Here is a 20,581-nt window from a genome sequence, read left to right on the forward strand (position 1 = left end):
ATGGTTCACTGTTGCTAGTAAACAACAGGAAATTTGGTGTTTACAAAAAACCCCGATTTGGTCGTTCTACAGGTTGTACTGTATGTATTTTTTCCTATACTTTAAATATTGTGCAATATCTGATTCATTGACAGTTTGTTGCCTCAAAATCTCAGTCACATAGGATTAAAAAAATTTAAATGCATAAAAATTGGTAATGACTATTAAAGTCAACAACTGATTCTGATATTCATCCATCGTGTTCGAAGAGGACCTTGACATCTAATAACTGACTGAAACAATAAAAACTGCCCAAAATTAATTCCACCAATTTACATTAATATGGGGAAAATTTTGCATATTTTTTTTTTTTATTAAACATTTATATGCCGCCCTTTTCCCTGAGGGGACTCAGGGCGGCTTACAACAATGGAGGGAAGGGAGTGCAAGACAAGACTTAAAAAGAAAAAGAAACGTGAATAAAAGAAATTAACCATAAAAACACACCATTCACTCAACATTCGGGCGGGGTGAGAGTAATCCTATCCCCAGGCCTGACGGGATAGCCAGTTCTTGAGGGCTGTGCGGAAGGCCTGGACGGTGGTGAGGGTACGGATCTCCACGGGGAGGTTGTTCCATAGTGTCGGAGCTGCAACTGAGAAGGCTCTCCTCCGCGTAGTCGCCAGTCGGCACTGACTGGCGGATGGAATTCGGAGGAGGCCTACTCTGTGCGATCTGATGGGACGCAGGGAGGTAATTGGCAGGAGGCGGTTAAAGTTATAACTTTAACTTTCCCAATTAGTATACTCCTTTGTCCAAAAATACAGTACTATTATTATTTTAGTTATATTCTAGTTTTATGCTACTTGTTGCTAAAAACTGCAGTTAGAGTTCTGTTTATTTTTATAAATTGAAGCATGTGAATTACAGTTTCACAAGAGTTTTTTTATACTTTTATTAATATGTATTTTTTTTAAAGACCCATACAAATTTCTAAAAGCGGTTTTTAAAAAATGATTAACATTTTTATACTGCGCTGTATTCTAGTATTCAATGATATTTAGCCATTGGCTTCAGGATTTTGTATACTGTATAACTTTGTATTCCAGTAAAGAAGAAATACTGTTTTTTGATAGTGATAGGTCCATGATAAGTTTTCTTTAAAAATTCATTTCATTCTTATTCCAGTGTATTCCATTTTGGCCTGAGAATAATGACAGCAAGTTACAGGTTAGAGTAAAAGATTCTTACATTCCACCCAACATTATACGACTTGATAAACAAGAAAATTGCTTATTACTTCACTTAGATAACAAGGTGAGTATTTAGAGATAAATTTTAAATAAGAAAAGAATGACAGATTGCCTCCCAATCTTTTATACAGGATAATAGTAGGCTGGTAATGCCACAATTTTAATGTAATTGGTAAATCTGAGAGTTTTCTGCTTTTTGAAAGTTTTGGGAGTAGTATTTCAAGTTGAGAGTAGGAATGTCAAATGAGTCAAACGGCTCCATCTTCGTATGCGTATCCATACCATCTGACTAAATTTCTATGGCTAAATTTTGATGATATTGATGTCAGTTTTACGTATATAGTCTAGGGGGCTGAAGGCAATATATGTCCTTTGGCTGCCCAGCTATGCCATAAGAAGTTCCAAACTAACTCAATGAGTTCCTTTTTCCTTACTTTTTAAAGACTTTAATGATAATCCGGTGTATTTGCTATGAAAATTTAGTATAATATCAAAGTTGTTTGATTTAAATTTTATGGAGATGTACTATTCTCCAAATATTCTTGTGTGCTTATTTCATATGATCTTATAAATTTGTTTAATTTGAAACCATGTTAAAGTCTTAAAACTTTTAAAACCTGCCATATCACTTGACTGTCTGCAATTAATACAATTATTTTTATGCTAAGTAAGATCAGAGAAGAACACAATGAATAGGACTAAAATGTGTTGTCAGGTTTGGGCATTTTGTACAGGTTTGGGAACATGAACCCTTTCCATGTTTTAAAATAATAGCAGTACTCTACTATTTATCTATTGATTTTGAATCAGAAACATTGAGATCCTTTAATTATATGACTGAATCATCAATGTAATATGCATATTATATATCATTTCATCTTTGCATATCTGATAGCTTGGTGGCATTATTGTGGATATTACGCTGGCTGAACATTCAACAACAATTACATTCTCTAATTACCATGATGGTGCAGCCCCATTCCTGATAATTAATCATACCAAAGAAGAAGTGATCGAATATGGACAAAGGTAGGTATGCAGTGTTTTATTTGTATACTGTTAAAGATAAACAGCATACAATTTAGTGCTGTATGAATAAATAGTGATCATGTTCTATAAGCATAGTGTATCTAAAACAATTGATACATTAGTCTATTCTGTTTACTGGTTATTATTGTTTGAACAAAAATGAAAGAAAAGTTTCAAACTCTGCAATTAATCAAAAACCTGTCACTTTAGCTACATAGAATGTGAAGCAGCAGAGTTACAGTGAAATATAAATATGTGAGAAATGAATCTGTTAAGTCTAGCTATATATTAAGCTTTTATCATTTAATTTTAAAAACTCAAATTGAACATTATAACATGGGAATGTTTAAATTGAATTGTCAGAGTTAATTGACAAATTTAATAACATAAATTATTTAATTGCTTTGGAGGGAAGATAAAAATTTTGATGAGATGTATTTGGCATTGAAATCTAGATTTTCCTATTTTTGTTTGCAGTTCTCTCATTTCAATGGAAGAAACTTTAGAACCAAATAAAGCAGTACTGTATACATGGGCAGATCCTGTAGGTTCTAGAAAACTGAAATGGAAATGTGGAAAGAACAGTGAAGAAATAACTCAAAAAGATGTATGTGTAATGTTTCAAATCAGTATAATACTTAATACTCAAATAATTTAGATTTTAGAAGGGATAATGTTTAAAACAGAGCAAATATGCAAGAAATGGGAGGAGGGATAATGGAAATCTGGGATTAAATATATATATATCGAATATAAAGAGTGGTACTATTTGCTTTCAAGCATGTTCATGAAATCAATTCTAAAAATTGCTGTAAAATCTAATATGCATGTATAAATTTTCTGATATACCAGAATACTAATATTTAATGATTAAGCATGTTAGTTTATTACAACATTTATATCCTTATATGTACAGTATCCCAAAACCCACACTGATAAAGATACTTTTCTTTCATAGTCCTTGGTTCATAGAATATATGCATCACATATACTTTGTGATATAGTCATACTATATCTGTGGTAAAATGGTAAAATGATATACTCATAATAACTGAATTTATTAATTGTAAACAGGCCCCATAAGATTGATCTCTGGATGCTTTAAAAAGTGCAATAATAATAAGGCTACATTGTTAATAAGTTGCACTACACTACATGTTATGATTACAATTTAATGCTCTGACTTCAGTGAAGAAATATATCTTCCCCCTATTAAGAGATTAATTTATTTTAAGCTGTGAGAATCTTATGTAAATCCCTTCCTTTTAGTTTAATTTAATTAATTTCCTCTTAAGCTGTCTTATAAAACTAGCATTCCCAGAATCCTTAGGTGCAGAATAAACTGTTATTGGATTATCCTGGATTTGTTTAGGGTCTGGTTATCTAAGCATGGAGAAGGCAGCGTATTTTTACTGGTCTGCTTCACTGCTGATAACCACAAAAGTGTTATCAATATATATATATATATATATAAATATATAAATAGAAGTAGATAGATATACGTAAACCATATTTCCATAGAATTCATGAAAGTAGTATATAACAATATATAAAACAATTGATATTTATATCCTTAAAGCAGCCTTTTAAATATGTGAATTAGCTAACTAGCTTCTTTATAATCACTCTGAGGTTGGAGATTCTGAAGAGCTGTATTCTCTGCCTGCTGCAGGAATACCCCATATACACCCCTAAATATGGCCCAGTCGCAGTGGGTTATCAAACTTGGAAATAAAAACTTTCTGAGCAATAATCCTTTGAAGAACGTCTGATAATTAATATTTATCTCTTATTTTAGGATCTGATGACACCATTTCAGGTGGGAGCCAAGCACATTTTTATAGCTTCATTTTTTGAAGGTTTGCAGCGTATAATCTTATTCACTGAAGATGAAAAGGTTTTCAAAATGACATATGAAAGTGAAAAAGTGGAATTAGCAGAACAAGAAATAATTGTGTCATTGCAAGATGTTGGAATTTCTTTAGTAAATAACTATTCAAGGCAGGAAATTGCTTACATTGGAATCACAAGGTAACTAATATATTCAATTTACCATTTACATTTCTAAAAACTAAATTTAAAATCTTAATATTAGTAATGTATATTATATAGTAAATTATATTTGATGTTGTAATTTAGAGTCTTTAACTTCAGAAGTGAGTGTAATGTATAGGAACTATTACAAGCCCAATTGTAACCTAGAATCCCTTTGTACGTGTTGAAATTGTGGCAGATTTTTATCTTCTATCTGAATAAACTATGTACAAACAATTTAACGTTGCCATCATATGCTTTGTTATTTGTTATGGGCAAGTTATGATGATTTATTAGCACAATTACAGGCACCAGCTACATAAATGCCAAGTTTAAAGTTAATACTTGACAGAATATGTAATTTATATGCAATAAATAATTGAGGATTATGACAATTATATTGCTATTATTGTCTTTTTAATAAGTACATTAAAGTCTCAGTTATAAAATAATTTATATTTCCAAATAGTTTTAATGCATTTTTTTTCAAAAATTATAAAGTACTTTTGATATTGAAGACTTTTTAAAGAATCCTATCTCAAAGATTTAATAATAAAGTTTTATTGTTTATCAAAGTTTTACAATTTGATAATCTTTTTTTAATTTATTTGCAAGCTCTGATATAATTTGGGAGACAAAACCCAAGAAAAAGTCAAGATGGAAGCCACTAAGCGTGAAGCAAACTGACAAGCTGGAGAAAGAGTTTGTTGAATACTGTGATAACTCACCTACAGAAAATAAAATAGTGGAACTTGATGATAATATTCCGGTAAATTGAAGTTTTTTTAAAGTTTATGCTAGTACCTGATTCCTTCAAGCATTTGCACACATTTTCCCCTTTCTCTCTCTTGTTAATGTTATGCCATACATGTCATTTGTTCCAAAGCAGAGGATTGGTAAGTTTCATTTAATAAAATTATGGAATATAACTATTTCTTGCTGCCTGGGAGAGACTATGAAATCTCTTATCTTTGTCTGTTGTAATTTGTGATCTCAGAACAATGTTCAGAACTTTCTGGAAGTAGTCAAAAGTTCATACAGGGAAATGTTCCTGTAACTTTATGCAAATTAAAAGGGGCTTAACCTTTTCTGTTCACTATCCTCTAAAAAAATATTTTTGTTTTTCCCAAAGAGCATGCATTAGCCCTTCTTTTCCTTAAGTACTTTTTCATTGCTCTCTTAAGTCCAGGGATGAATAGTTTTTGTTGTTTCTTGGCTGTTTTTAAATACCAAATCCTATCTTGGTATAGGTTATAAATATTTTGATCAATAACTATTTCATTTTAATTAATTAAAATATTTAATTAATTTTATAAGTTGCAGTTGGGCAGTTTTCGCTTCTTTCTGCGCTGGTGCGAATTTGTGGAAATAGTCTATTTGTGTCAAGGATTAAATGACAAGAAAAAAAAAATCTAGAACAATTCTGAGAAAAACCATGATTATTTTAGGCCAAAACTACAATGCCTCTTTGCTCCATCAGAATATTGCACTAATCATTTCCCCGGATATGTTATCACGCTTGTCCCTGTATTTCATTGTCAGCCAGTTACTTGAAATCACCTTAGGTGTACTGATCTGGATATGTTAATGATACATGCATAAGATGGTTTTAAGTAAGACAGTTGGAAGCCATGATCTGCTTGGCCCTTATAGTTCCAGCAGGCCTGCTGTGGCATCACCCTTTTCTATCTTATCCCTGAGCTTGGTGCCTGTTCTGCAGTGTGATTCAGCTGCAAGGGAGACAGGAAGCCTGGCTTGTACTGTATAACCATTGTTTTTTAAAACGGATGGTTGATCTGCAGCTTAGAATTAGTGAAATTATATAATTAACCAATCCACCCCCAGTTCAACATGTGCAATTGAACGTGTAATTGAAACTACTGAGCTTTTGTAATTTTTATGACTTGTAATGGGAAATTTCCTGCCCGGTGGCCAATGTTCTTGGGACTGCTGAGTCCTGATTTCCTCTCCAAATACCTAAGGCAGTTTGCAACTGTCACTTTTGACTCTCCTGAGCAAAACTCCTTGGTCAGATTCAGTTGTCTTAAGAACATGAACAGTGTCTAGACTAGGATTTTTCAAAAGCACATCATTTAAGTGTTTAGAGTGCATTGGAGAGCATTATTTTTCAATATAATCAGTTCCTGGGAGAGAAGACTTTTTTCTTTCTTTGTCCCAGTGGTCCTGCTTATTTAAGATTTATGCTTTTCAATTTGACCACATCATCATTTTTCCCCACTGGTTCAAGCAGCAAAAAGTAATAATATATAGCATAATAGCCAAGGAGGCAATTCTCTGTTCCAGGATTCTGAATATGATGTGTTTGTTTGAATGCATACAGTGCATTCCTCGGGGACGAAAACATATGAAATGGTTGCTTTCTTTTCCTTTAAATCAATATGATCAATATCTCTACTCCTTATATTGCTGATGTGGGAAGTAACATTGCTAAATTCAGTAGCTAAATTTTAAATGAATGAGGCAGGATTGTAGCAAGGATTTTTTTAGGCCCCTAGACAAATTTTATGTCACCAGATTTCTGCTTTCTCTCAGCATATACTGTTACTAGTAAAGATGAATTTCAGTTGAATTTAATTGGATTATTTCTGAGTAATTCTGGAGAAGATTCAGTTGCTAATTTTAAAATGAAGTGATTAGCATATTTGGATAAAGTTTAAAACGTTATTACAATTGCATACAGTTGAAAGGCTAAGCATATGAAATGTCACTTAGAAATATATGGAATTTAAAAATGTTTAGTTTGAGTTATGCTGTGACCTTTGATTTGAAAGGTTAATTTTAAAAATTAATTAAAATTTGGATTTTGTCTTCTAGCAGGTCTGTTTGACTCCTACTGGTAATAACATGAAAATATTGCAGCCATATGAATTTCCTGTGAGAAGAAGCTTTTTGCCAGCTTTAAAAGTACAATACAGTACCTCTGAACATCAGTCTTCTTTCAGAGTTCAAATCTATAGAATACAGGTATATCAGATTACCCACAATTTATGGTGAAAAACTGATAATGGAAAATCATCTATGTACAGTTTTGACACTTTTTCCTGTTATTTGTTTTAAAAATATCACCATTAGGCTATACTTAAATAATGTATGAAAATTCAAATTTTAAAATGAACTTTTGTTTGATAGACAAACCAGTAAGTAATAATTAGCTGCTGACTACTGCAGATTAAGACTTTTGTTTGGGGAATTCTGCATTTCTAATTTGTGAAGCTAGTGTAATTGCAAACTACGACCTAACAATTCATATAAAGTTTCTAACCTTCAGTGTATTGTCCTGTAATTGCTCCTATCAGATACAAAATCAGATTCCTGGAGCCATATTTCCTTTTGTGTTCTATCCCATTAAACCTCCCAAGTCCATCTCATTGGATTCAGGTTTGTTAACACAGTTTAATACATTATTATGCTTTTCTTGCATCTGTAATAACTTAAGGAAAAATAAATTAAAATATATGAATAAAAAGCCATTTCACAATACAAAAGAGTAAAGTAAGATAAATTTACTAGATCTTGTTAATACATTTATATATTTCTTCCTACATTTTTTAGAAGGTGAACATATATAACTTTTAAGTGAAAACATTACAGAAATACTTGCTCTTTTTCACTTAGATGAAGTGCTTTTCAATAAATAAGAGTAATCAAACATTTTAGAGGAAAAAATGATTATCTTTCCAAGTGTGGAAATAATCTGGAGAGAATGTTTCTATCACTTGCATTTTTATCAAACGGATTTGTTCATATTGCTCTCGCTTGACAAATGTACACAGTTAGCCTGGAACTATATAATTACAAATTGCAAATCTTTTAAATTGAGATTGTTTAGCTAATGTCATTGAAATCTTAAAATTATTAATCATTGATGTCACTAAACTATTATAAACATGTACCTGCTAGGATTTAGAATTTAAAATGTTTGTGAATATGTACTTCTCATTTTAATAAATGGCTTCATTTGCTCTCATATCCGTGTGTGTGTGTGTGTGTGTATGTGTGTGTGTTTTGTAATAACTTAGTTCCTTTATTTATTCAACTCATTCATTGCATCCTTTGCAAATGATATCAAATGATATCATTTTATCATTGCAAATGATATCAATTACATATATTACCTTTTGAATATTAAAATAAATTATATTCTTCATGAGAGTATATTTGGAATTTTTATAGAACCCAAGCCATTTACTGATGTCAGTATTGTGATGAGAACTGCAGGACATTCTCAAATATCACGCATAAAGTAAGTATGCTTTTTCCAATATTAATTTAGGAATGCAATTGTAACTTTCTCCATTTGAAATTATTGGAATTTATTTCTGACTGAATATGTATAGCATTGCACTTCAGTCTTTTACCTTTGGAATGGGAAGCTTGCTTTAGTTAGAAATAAATTGTTGTGTAACCACAGATTTTTTTTCTTTTGAGTAGACATGATTAGAGTAAAAGTATTGGAATTAATGTGTTTGCAGTTTTTTCTATAATTTTATAAAAGTTTAACATAACTGCATAAAGCATTGTTATATGAATTGTTTGGTTACCTGTTCACTGAGGCATTTTCTTTCATTCTTGATGTTGAAACAGTTGCATATATAATAGTTACATATTTCTACTATTTAATGGTTTCAACTTTTATAGGTATTTTAAAGTTTTAATTCAAGAGATGGATCTCCGATTAGATCTTGGTTTCCTTACTGCGCTGTCTGAGTTTTTTACACATGTTGATGAACTTCCCAAAGACCAAGAGGTATGAATTCCTATAGGATATTTTTTAAGTAATGCAACAACAAATTGTTACATATTCCAATATTTTCTTTTTTAAAATCAACTGTGTACTACACACCAACCACTGTGTAAAAAATATATCAGTATTGTCTTTAAAGTTTTAAGACTTACTACCTGTTGTCAATTTTTTTGCAGATTGAACTTTTTAAAAAGGATGTAGAATCTGCACAGGAAGAATTAAAGAATGCAGTATCAACTGACACATCACAAATCAGTTTATATGAATATTTTCATATCTCTCCAATCAAGGTAGCCTCAATGTAACATTTGTTTGTTTAAATAGAGTTAGCAATAAGTATTAAGCAAGAATGAATGCCTATCAGTATTTATAACTCTCATAATTCTCTCAGGAGATTTTTATAAAAATTCTGCTATTTTAGTAAGTTGCAATACTCTTAGGGGAAAAGCAGCAGGACTAGTTTTACTAAGAGCTACAGGTTCAAAATATGAAAACAAAATATAACTGCCAACAGAACAATGCATCTTACCACAATGAATACTTAATTCAGCAGATCAGAACCAACAAAATTGAGTAGCATTAATAATTTTTCACATTAAAAAATTACAAAAACATTTGGGGGGAAAGCTACATCCAACAAATTTTATTGGAAAAGTATATTAGCTTTAGTTGCATTTTTAAAGGATGATCACAATCCCAGATATTTATACAGGTAGACCTTGTTTAGTGTTCCAATTGGGATCCCAAAGCTATCTCTAAGTGGAATTGTGACTCTACTTACAATCAGCTTTGCTTTAAAGACCTGTGAAGGCTGTATATGTAAGGATTGGTTGCAAAGTTACTTTTCCATCATAGTCATAACTGCAAACAGACTCTAAATGAGAGAGTTGTTAAACAAGAACTACCTGTATTGCAGAACAATGCAGATGATAGCAAAGTTTGATTTTCCATTTTTTTAAAAAATACTGTAAAAACAGTTAACAGAACAAAATAGATGGTTGTTTGCAACATTGGCATGGATTATGCAAGGCAATATGGCTATAACTATTGACAAATTATCAATATCCTGTTTCCCTGAAAATAAGACCTCCCGGATAATAAGCCCAATCAGGCTTTTGAGTGCATGCATTAAAATAATCCCTCCCCAAAAATATTGCAACACAGCAGCAGCCATGAGGTAACTCTGCTTGCTGCTTTCTGCACCTCAAAAATAATAAGACCTCCCTTATTTGATCAGAGAGGAGAAATCTTTTAAGTAAGATTGCTGTGTTTGTCAAGAATGACACAATATCCAGAAAAAATAGAGGTCTTGACTTTGCAAGATATACTTTCAGAACTACAGAAATTATTAAATAAAGAAGAGAAACAATTGGAATCCTTAGAGCACATAACAAGAAAATATGATGAAAAAAATTGAAAATGTTCATCAAATGCAAAACGGGGTGATTGAAACTCAAAACATCAAAGTGGAAAATGAATATAAAAAGACCAAACCTGCTGATATCTATGGTAACTGGTTTGTTCCTGAAAATGGAAAGAATGGAATACAAAAAGAGGAATTAAATGGAGAGGAATTCTACTTCAAGGGCCAACATATAGAAGAAGATAAAATTATGGCCCTAAAGAAAGAAATTCCACTAGCAAAAGTTTTGATAACACTGCTGACAATCAAAGACAAATTGAACAAGGAAACAGAAAGAGAGCATCAAGATTATATGAGAGATCTTACAAGCAAGGAGTTGCTAAGAAAAGTCCATACAAAGCTGATCAAGAAGATGACTAGAGGATTGATACCACAAAAGGCAGAAGATATGAGATTGTTTTGTTATTGGAAAGATACAGGTTGATAGATGGAAGAATATAACTTAAAACTAGTTAAACTTACTGAAACTCAGTAATAATAGATATAATTAAATTAATAATATAATATAATGATAATGATAATGTATACAATGTGTTGTGTTATGATAAGTAATAATTGGATATGAATAGTGAATGGTACTCATGAAAGGAGGATTAGAAATCCTCTTGGATTATATATAAAGGTTAATAAAAAAGAACCAAATTAGATATAGTTGATTATTAGGGGGAAAATGTTATGATATAGGATATAGTCAAATAAAGGAGGGATAATGATGACAACCTACATATATGCATGGGTACAATATAAGGAATCTGGATGAAAATTGCAAAAAGTGATCTCGGAAGGAAGATTAGAAAAGTTTGTTACTAAATATTATGGATGTTTAGCTAGAATAGGACATAAGGATTCAGTGCTATCGGAGGATTTTGGAAATATTAAATGAAACACCAGTATGTGGTTATGTATTAAATCTAGGTATATTTTAAGATGAAGGACATTCAAACAATTATAGTCAAATAAATATTGGAGGTACGAGGGTAACATGTATAATATCTGAATTAAAATACTATAGCAGAAGATATACAATTGTTTTGTTATTGGAAAGATACAGGTTGATAGATGGAAGAATATAACTTAAAACTAGCTAAACCTAGTGAAATTTAGTAAACAAATAATTGATAATAATAATGTATATAATGTGTAGTGTTATGATAAGTAATAATTGGATATGAATATTGAATGGTACCCATGAAAGGAAGATTAGAAATCCTTTTGGATTATATATAAAAGTTAATTAAAAAAAGTTAGATACAGTTATGATTTGATTATTGGGGTAAAATATTATGATACAGGATATAATCAAATAAAGAAGGGATAATGATGACAACCTATATACATATACTTGAGTATAATATAAGGAAACTAGATGAAAATTGCTAACAGTGATTTGGAAAGGAGGATTAGAAAAGTCTGTTATTAAATATTATGGATGTTTAACTAGAACAGGACATGAGGATTCAGTGTTATTGGAGGATTTTAGAAATATTAAATGAAATGCCAGTATGTGGTTATGTATTAAATTTCGGTATATTTTATGATGAAGGATGTTTAAATAATATAAATGGAGGTACAAGGGTAACATGTATAAATATTTGAGTTAAAATATTTGAGTTAATATGAATTATGTTTGATGATTGTGGAAGAGATGCACAAAAACCTTTTGTAACCAACTGATACACTTTCTACATTATGTAAGGAGAGAAGATTTTATGTGTTGTGTTTGTTTTGAAAAAATAAATAAATATAATAATAATAATAATAATAATAATTATTATTATTATTATTATTATTATTATTATTATTATTATTATTATTATTCAACGACTATGGCACAAACCAGCAGTGATAATTCCAGTGGTAATTGGCACACTGGGTGCTATTCCAAAAGCACTGGAATTACATTTAAAACAATTAAAAATTGACAAAATCGCCATCAGTCAAATGCAAAAAGCCGCACTGCTTGGATTTGCACGCATATTACGAAAATACGTTACGACGTCCTAGGCCCCTGGGTGGGGCCCGACTAGTAATCAATGCCAAATCCGGCGAAACAACTGGCCGCTGTGATACAATTGTATAATAAACAATAAACAATAAATAATAAATAATAATACCTCCTTGAAAATAAAGCCAAGCACTTATTTTGGGGGTCAAAAGAAAATAAGACCCTGTCTTATTTTTGGGGAAACACGGTAGTTCTTATAGAAACAACAAAACATCTTTCAAGAATTAGAATATTATTCAAAGTTTCCAATTCTTTATTGGTTTTTTTCTTTCAGCTGCATTTAAGCTTTTCACTCAGTACTGGTAGAGAAGAGAACAACAAGGACCAAAAATGCAAGGAACTGATTCCGGTTCAGTCCTTAAACCTCTTGTTAAAGAGCATTGGTGCCACACTTACAGATGTGCAGGATGTTGTTCTTAAGTATGTGGACTACATTAATATAATAGTCTTAATTGGAATAGTACTTATACTTTATTTTTCATTTATGTATGTGATTTGCCTGTTTTAGGTTGGCTTTCTTTGAACTGAACTATCACTTCTGTACTACCCAAGGATTGCAGTGGGCAGTTATCATGCATTATTCAAAGCAGGTTAGTATAAGCCAATATGAATTAACCATGTGAGCACTTTTTCCATGTAACTGAAATGTTACACTGATTAGGTAGGCAGAAACAAAAATGTATCTTACCAAACATCAAGTTGTCCTTGTTTTCTTTACTTTCCTTTTTAAATAAAATTTAAATAATACAAAATGCAGATGTGACTTGACTTACCTCAGTTGGGTCTGAAATTTTAGGTGTTGCAGCCATTAAGCAAGGTGTCCATAAGACTACTTGCTCAAATACTGCAATTCTGACCTTTTCTGTTGCAAATATTGAGCAATTGCAGGGTAACTGAGTGGACAGAACAAAGGAGCTGTCTGTCAAAACAGCAGACGGGAATTCCTGCCCTGGTTTGTAGAAATGAAGATCCAACCCTTGAAACCCTAAGATCCAAGCTCTCCATCCCACCACAAGCCTTCTCCTTCCATTCATATGTAGAAGAAAACTGCCATGCTACCCAGAAAAATGAAGCTTGGCTCTTTAGGGTCTCAAATTTCCTTTCTCCATCCCAGTGCACTAATTCCCCCTTCCTTCAGTGTGCCAAAGGGAACTGCTGGGCTGGGCTGGGCTGGAGAAAGGAAGTTAAGCTTAACTTCCTTTCTCCAGCCCAGGAAGGTGGTTCCTGTCCCCTCTGCAAATGCTAGTGAATGCAATGTTTTTATTGTTACAGAAGAATAACAATATTGTTACATTGTGTTCATTAACTTTCTAGCAAAAAAACTAGCAAATGCAATCTTTCTGAATGGTAGAAAGAGGCTGTTTTTACTGTTGAGAAGAATAGCGAGCTCTCATGATGTTTCTGAAGGCAACAAAGGTTGGAGAGAGCCTTTCTGCTATTTAAAAACATTGTGTTCACTAACTTTCTGGCTGGAAAACTTAGCATACACAATGTTTCTGAAGTGAAGAAAAGCTGGGAAAAAGCTATGCAGAATTTTCCTATATCTTGCCTCTATTCTGCTTTTTCAAGTATGCATATAACAGTGATAAATTTTATCTGTACATATTGACAAATTATTTTTAAATTTTCAAAAACAGAAATATTACAATTAAAATATCTATAAATATTTTAAACCTTAATTTGTTTTTGCCTTTTCAAGAAGCCCAATATTATCCATTCAAAGCAATACAAAACCCTGGATTTATGAATGATACAAAACTTATGGACTGGTCGCTTAACCTTTTGAAGTTACAGTGGACCTCCCCAGACAGAGCTACTTACCACTTGTTTTCAGATTTTTGGTGAATGCACAAAAGCATTCATCCTGCAGTCATATGGTTGCATTTTGAGCACTTGGCAGCCAGCTGATCTTTACAGCCATTTGTCATATCCTATAGTCATGTGACTGTAATTTGCATTGTTTTGCCTGCTTTCTGACATTTACTTCTGGTTTTTGCCTCAATGTATATCCACAGTGTTTTACAACTGTAATTCTGGGCTCAGATACATCATCAGTTGAGGACTATCTAATGACAGCAGTGCTCAGACAGAGGAAAGTAGACAGAAAAAATTTGGCAGGAAAGAAAATTGCTTTTTTATTGTATCGTATCCATCTTCTGTAAGGGTTGGAAATTAGCCATTTCTGTTTCTCCACAATACCAATTTCCCTTCTACAAATGGAATTCAGAGAGGCATTTTTAGTTTAGATTTCATGCATTTAAAACATTTGTTGCATCATTACAAAAAAAACATTGTTCCAAATTACTGTTAACAACGTCTTTTTTTCATAAAACTGGATTTTCATTTCAGGCTATTAAACAAATGTACGTTCTTGTTCTTGGCCTGGATGTTTTGGGCAATCCATTTGGATTCATAAGAGATTTGTCTGAAGGAGTTGAAGCATTTTTTTATGAGCCTTATCAGGTATGTTTATTATCTATACAAGGACTGGCTGTATTTGTTAATGTTGGCTGTGAAAATATTGTATTCACTTTACATAAAATTTTACAGAAATGTGGAATGTTAGCAAGTTTTGAAGTTCTTCAATCATAGTAGAACAGAGGTACTTCTAACCTTTGCTTATTGGTTTTAGTAAGAATCAACTACTTAGCTTAGATATAAATTGCTTTAGGTGTCATTATCCAAAGCTTTACCTTTCCTATTTTATTTCCTACACTACTTATAGTGAGTACCAGATACACTTTACACTTTTCTTTTTTTGCTTGCATTTCATTTTTTCATTGAAGAATTTATCATTATAGTAAAATAGTTTTTTAAAAATCATATTTTTGTTCTTTTTTCAGGGGGCTATCCAGGGTCCAGAGGAATTTGTAGAAGGAATGGCACTAGGATTAAAAGCTTTAGTTGGGGGCGCTGTTGGTAAGTATGATTTTTAACATGGATACAGAAATGCCATATATTTACAATATATATATTGTACTTTTACTATATTTAAGATTTCTAATTTAATAAAAAAAATATCTTTCGTGATACCGTAAAAGGTGGACTAGCTGGTGCTGCTTCAAGAATAACTGGTGCTATGGCTAAAGGAGTAGCAGCAATAACTATGGATGACGATTATCAGCAGAAACGACGGGAAGCAATGAATAAGCAACCTGCTGGCCTGAAGGAGGGCTTTACTCGTGGAGGAAAAGGCTTAGTATCTGTAAGAAATATATATTTGAATGTTTAGAATGGCCTCAAGAGTAGTAGCTGGGGCAGTTCATTCATATGTTACATTAATGAAAATTTAAAATTTCATTATGGTAAAGATTATGAGTTAGGTTGACAGTTTATCAATACTAATCATTTATAAATTTTAACATAGAAAATACTTAAAATATGCATTTCATTTTGGGTGGAAAATGAAATATTTGTCTCTATTCACAGGGTTTTGTCAGTGGCATAACAGGAATAGTAACCAAACCAATAAGAGGTAACCTACTGTTCATAAAATGAAAAAGAAATCATTGTTTCATACTATAGCTGTCTATAATATGTGAACTTTCATAGTCTGAAAGAAAATATTTCAATTTTTTTAAATAGGAATTCATTTGTAGCAGCTTTGATGTTGACTGGATATGGGCAGCCTACAAGGGAATTATTTTTTTCATCTAATGGTTGCCCTCACAAATAGGAAAAATAATTCACATTTTATCATATTTATTATGTCCTCTGCTGCTGCTGTACAGCTATTTATCCCATTTCTTCTTTTAGAAGGCTGTAATCAGAAAGCCGGACCCTTTGCTCTCAGTCCGATTTGGTTTCTGAAAGCCATGTGGCAAGGGAATGTTATTAAAGTTCCCTTGGGGTTTTTTTTCCAATAAAAAAATTGGTAAAATAACTTTGAATAGAACTTTTGACAAAATTTTGTATATATTTTTATTTAATGCTTCCTTTAAATGTTGTTGCTTTTTCCTCTAGGAGCCCAAAAGGAAGGAGCAGCAGGTTTCTTCAAAGGAGTTGGAAAAGGATTAGTAGGAGCAGTGGCAAGGCCTACTGGAGGAATAATAGATATGGCTAGTAGCACTTTTCAAGGAATTAAAAGGCAAGACTAAAATAATATCTAATTGTTTCTCTATAAATTTGTCAATTATCTTTAAATATTTTCAGTATCCAAAATGCAAATAATTATTATCTATATACTACTAAAACTCTAGTTCTCGTAATCTTTACAGGGGCAAAGTAGTGCATTATAGCAAAACAATAAGTAGTCCTCAACTTGACAGTTCATTTAAAGATGGTTCAAAGTTACCACACCTTGGGAAGAGTGACTTATACTTAAAATCGTCAAAGTACACCCAGCGTTACTTGATCGGAGTTTGGCCATTGGGATTGCAAATGAGATTGTATTTATGACCATTTGCAGCATGTTGCAGTCACATGATTGCAATTTGTTCCTCTTCCTTTCTTCCTCTCCCCCAATTTTTGGCAAAACAGCTCCCATTGGGGAAGATGGATTTTGCTTTACGACTGCGGTAAAATTGTTCTAAAAGTTAGTTCAACTTAAGACCGTAATAATTTAGGACAAAAACTCCTGTCCCAGTTAAAGTCATAAGAGATGAGAGAAATAAGCAGGTGTGGCAGAACTGCAGACCCATGGCTGTAAGAATTTTTATTATCATGGGGTTGCTGCATTGGCCATCCAAAGACAAAACAAAGAGCAAATCTGTGGCTTAAAATTTTTAATTTTTAAAGCAATCCACCATGAAATTTACTAGATACAATAGCTATTTTGTTAAAGTTGCTGCATCTGCATATCAGTGTACAATTATAGCATATTTATTAAATAGTACTGTAATTTATTAAATAGTTCAGAGAAATATATGGGGGAAATCTTTGTGTAATCTTATTTACAGCTTGTGTTGTATCTTTTAAATAGGTATGCCAATATTATCTCTAAGTGCATAATCCTTAAACTTGTAATTTCAGAGCCACAAATGCTTCTGAAGATGTCTTAAGCTTGCGTCCTCCACGCTTCTTTAGCGACGATGGAGTCATTAGACCATACAGATTAAGAGATGGTGCTGGAAGTCAAATGTTACAGGTGAAGAGAGTAAACAGCCAAAAATATGACATATTTAATAAAACAGATTATACATTATTTATTTGAATATATTTTTCTCTATCTAGAAATAGAGTGATTTTTACACTGCACATTTTCTTTAACTTACCATAAATTTGAATCACATTTTGAATGAGAATTATAAGAATATGATCATGTGCCATTTGGTTCTAGTAGTGAAAATACCTTTAGCCTTAGCATTTAGATTAATATACCACTTTACAGTGCTTTACAGCCCTCTCTAAGTGGTTTGCAGAGTCAGCATAATGCCTCCAACAATTTGGGTCCTCATTTTATCCACCTTGGAAGGATGTGGCTCATTAGGTACAATGATTTAAAATCTATATTCTCTCCCCCCCCCCCCCCCAAATAATAGGATAGATTTATTATGTGAAAATACATCTGATCTTCTGGATTATTATCAGGAGATTATTACACTCCCTTATAGATAATTTTCTTCCTAGCCTGGATATTTTCTTTCCTGCTAGACCCCTTTCTGCATGCATGGAACCATTTATTTGTGGATAGGAACATTGATACATATTCTTTTTTTACTATATGAGATGTAGTCATTGCTATTTTCTCTGTGTGTGTGTGTGTGTGTGTGTGTGTGTGTAAAATCTAATATATGAAAATATATATTTACATTTAGAAATGGAGTTACCGTGTTTCCCTGAAAATACGACCTGTCCTGAAACTAAAGCCTTGCCACTTTTTTCACAAAAATATAAGCCCACCCCCCAAAATAAATCCCCCCTCTGGCCAGGCAGAGCACCGCTTGCCAACCTAGCAGTATCCTGAAGGCGCCAAGCCGCGGGAACGAGGTTGGGGGCAAAGGCGCTTGCGTTGCTTGGTGCTTTCAGGGTACCGCTAGGTCGGTCAGCGGCGCTGTGCCCAGCTGAAGAGAGGGAGTTGCCGGGCAGCTGCTCTCTTGCGAGGGGGCTCCCAAAGAGCCGGGCACAGCCTCTGAGTCGAATGGCTGTATTACACTGTTGTAGCAGCAACAAAGCAGCCATGAGGTGGCCACACTCAAAAGCAGCCTCCCAGCAACCCCCCTTTCCAACTGGGCACACAGCTGCTGACCGATCCTGCAGTGCCCGGAAGGCACCAAGCAACACGAGCGGGCGTTCTGAAGGCGCCGAGCCACGGGGATGGAGGGCAGTGAACAGGTGCTCACGTTGCTTGGTGCCTTCCAGTTACCGCTAGATCGGTCACCCGGCTGGAAAGGGGGGTTGCCAGGTGGCTGCTCACGAGCATGGCCACCTCATGGCTGCTGTGTTGCTGCTGCGACAGTGCAACACAGCCATTCGACCCTGAAGCTGTGCCCGGCTCTTTGGGAGCCCAGTCGCAATGGAGCAACCACCCGGCAACCCAAAAACAACAAGCCTTCCCCTTTAATAAGCCATATAAGCCAAGGCCATATTTCGTGGGTCAAAAAAATATAAGACTCTGTCGTATTTTTGGAGAAACACGGTAATATGGTTGATAAACGTAATTTAAATATGCATCTAAATACCTAAAAACTGATTTTGAACTAAATTAATGTTTTAGGAGGACTATTGGTTTTGTTTTATTTTACATATTTTAAATAGAATTTTTAATCTAGCAACAGTTTTAAATTTTTAGTAACTTAGAGGAATTTTTCAAATATAAATTTATTTTTCTTACATTTTCTGTTTTCAAAAGAACTTATTTAGAAATCCATTTTTAATGAAATGATTTTATATATTCCTTTTCTATTGATGATAAATAAAAAATGCAACAATAGTCAAACTAGCAATAATTTATCTAAAACACACCATGCCTAGGACAAATGATTGTAAAGAGTGTTTATATATGCAGGACTATAAATAAAATGTTTTCTGGTAATGGTTAAAATAAAAAACTTTTATTAGAATCCCCACCCCCAAAGTTTTAAATTTAAAATAGTGGCTTTTTGCACAAGGAACAATGACACATAATTTTTAAAGTAAACAATGCATTTAACCAAATATTCTTTTTACATTTTTTTTAATTTTATGATTTGTAATAAATGTTACAAAAGTAATAGTACCTATTGTACTTTGGAATAGTAATTATTGCTTATAAAATTCAGAAACAAATAAGAAGGAATTTAAATTATAACATATTAAATGAATCTTGTCAGTTATTTTTAATATTTTATGGAAATTTAAGTTGTTTATCCTGCTGAAGCTGTATTCAGAATGAGAAAAGAAATATGTCAATAACATGAATACATCAACACTTCACTTCTTAAATTATGCATAAGTTAGAACAGTAAGTATAACTTTTAAATAGCCTAAAAACTACTGTAGATTGAGTAGATTCTTCCACAAAATTGTAGAAATCTGAACTGAGCTGAAACTTCTAGCCTCATATCAGTAACAATAAAAATAAAAACACCTTGGCTGCCTGCCAAGCAATTGTTCTACTTTTCCTCGTATTCTGGTTCAGCAACATAACATAATCACTCATTTCACATACTGCTGTCTAAATTTGTGCAAATTAGGCTACAAATATTAGTGTACAGTCAGTTAGAAAGTCTTCATAAATTGCAGCTATAGTATGTTCCAATTTATTTGCACATTTTAATTTTATCTCTGAGTAGTTGGTACCATGATCCATAAATCTGGTATGCCTCCAGGGAGTTACATTACATTCCAAGGAAGGAAGGAAATCTATTGAAAACAAGAGCAAAGCTTTTTGGATCACGTTCTATTTTTTCAAGGTTTTCCGTTTTATGCTTTAGTTATAAAATTTATAAGTTCACTGATATAAAAAAATGTAAATTATTTTACCTTACATAGCCATGAACCAAGTTAGCTTGTGCTTTTTAAATTAAAAAAAAATTAGGGCATCTTTAAATAGTTGGTTGAATAAGAGGTTGAAATATAGGATTAACATACTCCACTGATTAGTGTTTTTCTTCTGCATGCTATAATTCAAAAGCTACATCTCATCTTTAATTTTGTTCTTTCATTCTCTTGCA

The 20,581-nt window shown here is 32.6% G+C and overlaps 1 protein-coding gene across 2 annotated transcripts in view; it reads left to right on the forward strand.

The window, feature by feature from the left end:
- The window catches only part of VPS13A (vacuolar protein sorting 13 homolog A), a 110,937-nt gene that overhangs the window by 78,741 nt on the left and 11,615 nt on the right, over positions 1-20,581 (forward strand). The window contains exons 51-68 of one of the 2 annotated variants that reach the window (XM_032214626.1): positions 1,168-1,296; positions 2,128-2,261; positions 2,739-2,868; positions 4,060-4,292; positions 4,911-5,064; positions 7,134-7,280; positions 7,613-7,694; positions 8,490-8,559; positions 8,955-9,063; positions 9,237-9,350; positions 12,763-12,908; positions 12,997-13,078; positions 14,838-14,951; positions 15,332-15,407; positions 15,530-15,693; positions 15,918-15,963; positions 16,452-16,575; positions 17,460-17,574. In XM_032214626.1, coding sequence (XP_032070517.1) covers positions 1,168-1,296; positions 2,128-2,261; positions 2,739-2,868; positions 4,060-4,292; positions 4,911-5,064; positions 7,134-7,280; positions 7,613-7,694; positions 8,490-8,559; positions 8,955-9,063; positions 9,237-9,350; positions 12,763-12,908; positions 12,997-13,078; positions 14,838-14,951; positions 15,332-15,407; positions 15,530-15,693; positions 15,918-15,963; positions 16,452-16,575; positions 17,460-17,574 — 2,169 coding nt within the window. Of the gene's footprint in view, positions 1-1,167; positions 1,297-2,127; positions 2,262-2,738; positions 2,869-4,059; positions 4,293-4,910; positions 5,065-7,130; positions 7,281-7,612; positions 7,695-8,489; positions 8,560-8,954; positions 9,064-9,236; positions 9,351-12,762; positions 12,909-12,996; positions 13,079-14,837; positions 14,952-15,331; positions 15,408-15,529; positions 15,694-15,917; positions 15,964-16,451; positions 16,576-17,459; positions 17,575-20,581 lie in introns of both variants that reach the window. The other variant, XM_032214625.1, reaches the window with a different exon arrangement.

Source organism: Thamnophis elegans, chromosome 3, assembly GCF_009769535.1.
Source record: "Thamnophis elegans isolate rThaEle1 chromosome 3, rThaEle1.pri, whole genome shotgun sequence".
In the NCBI taxonomy this organism is placed as follows: Eukaryota; Metazoa; Chordata; class Lepidosauria; order Squamata; family Colubridae; genus Thamnophis; species Thamnophis elegans.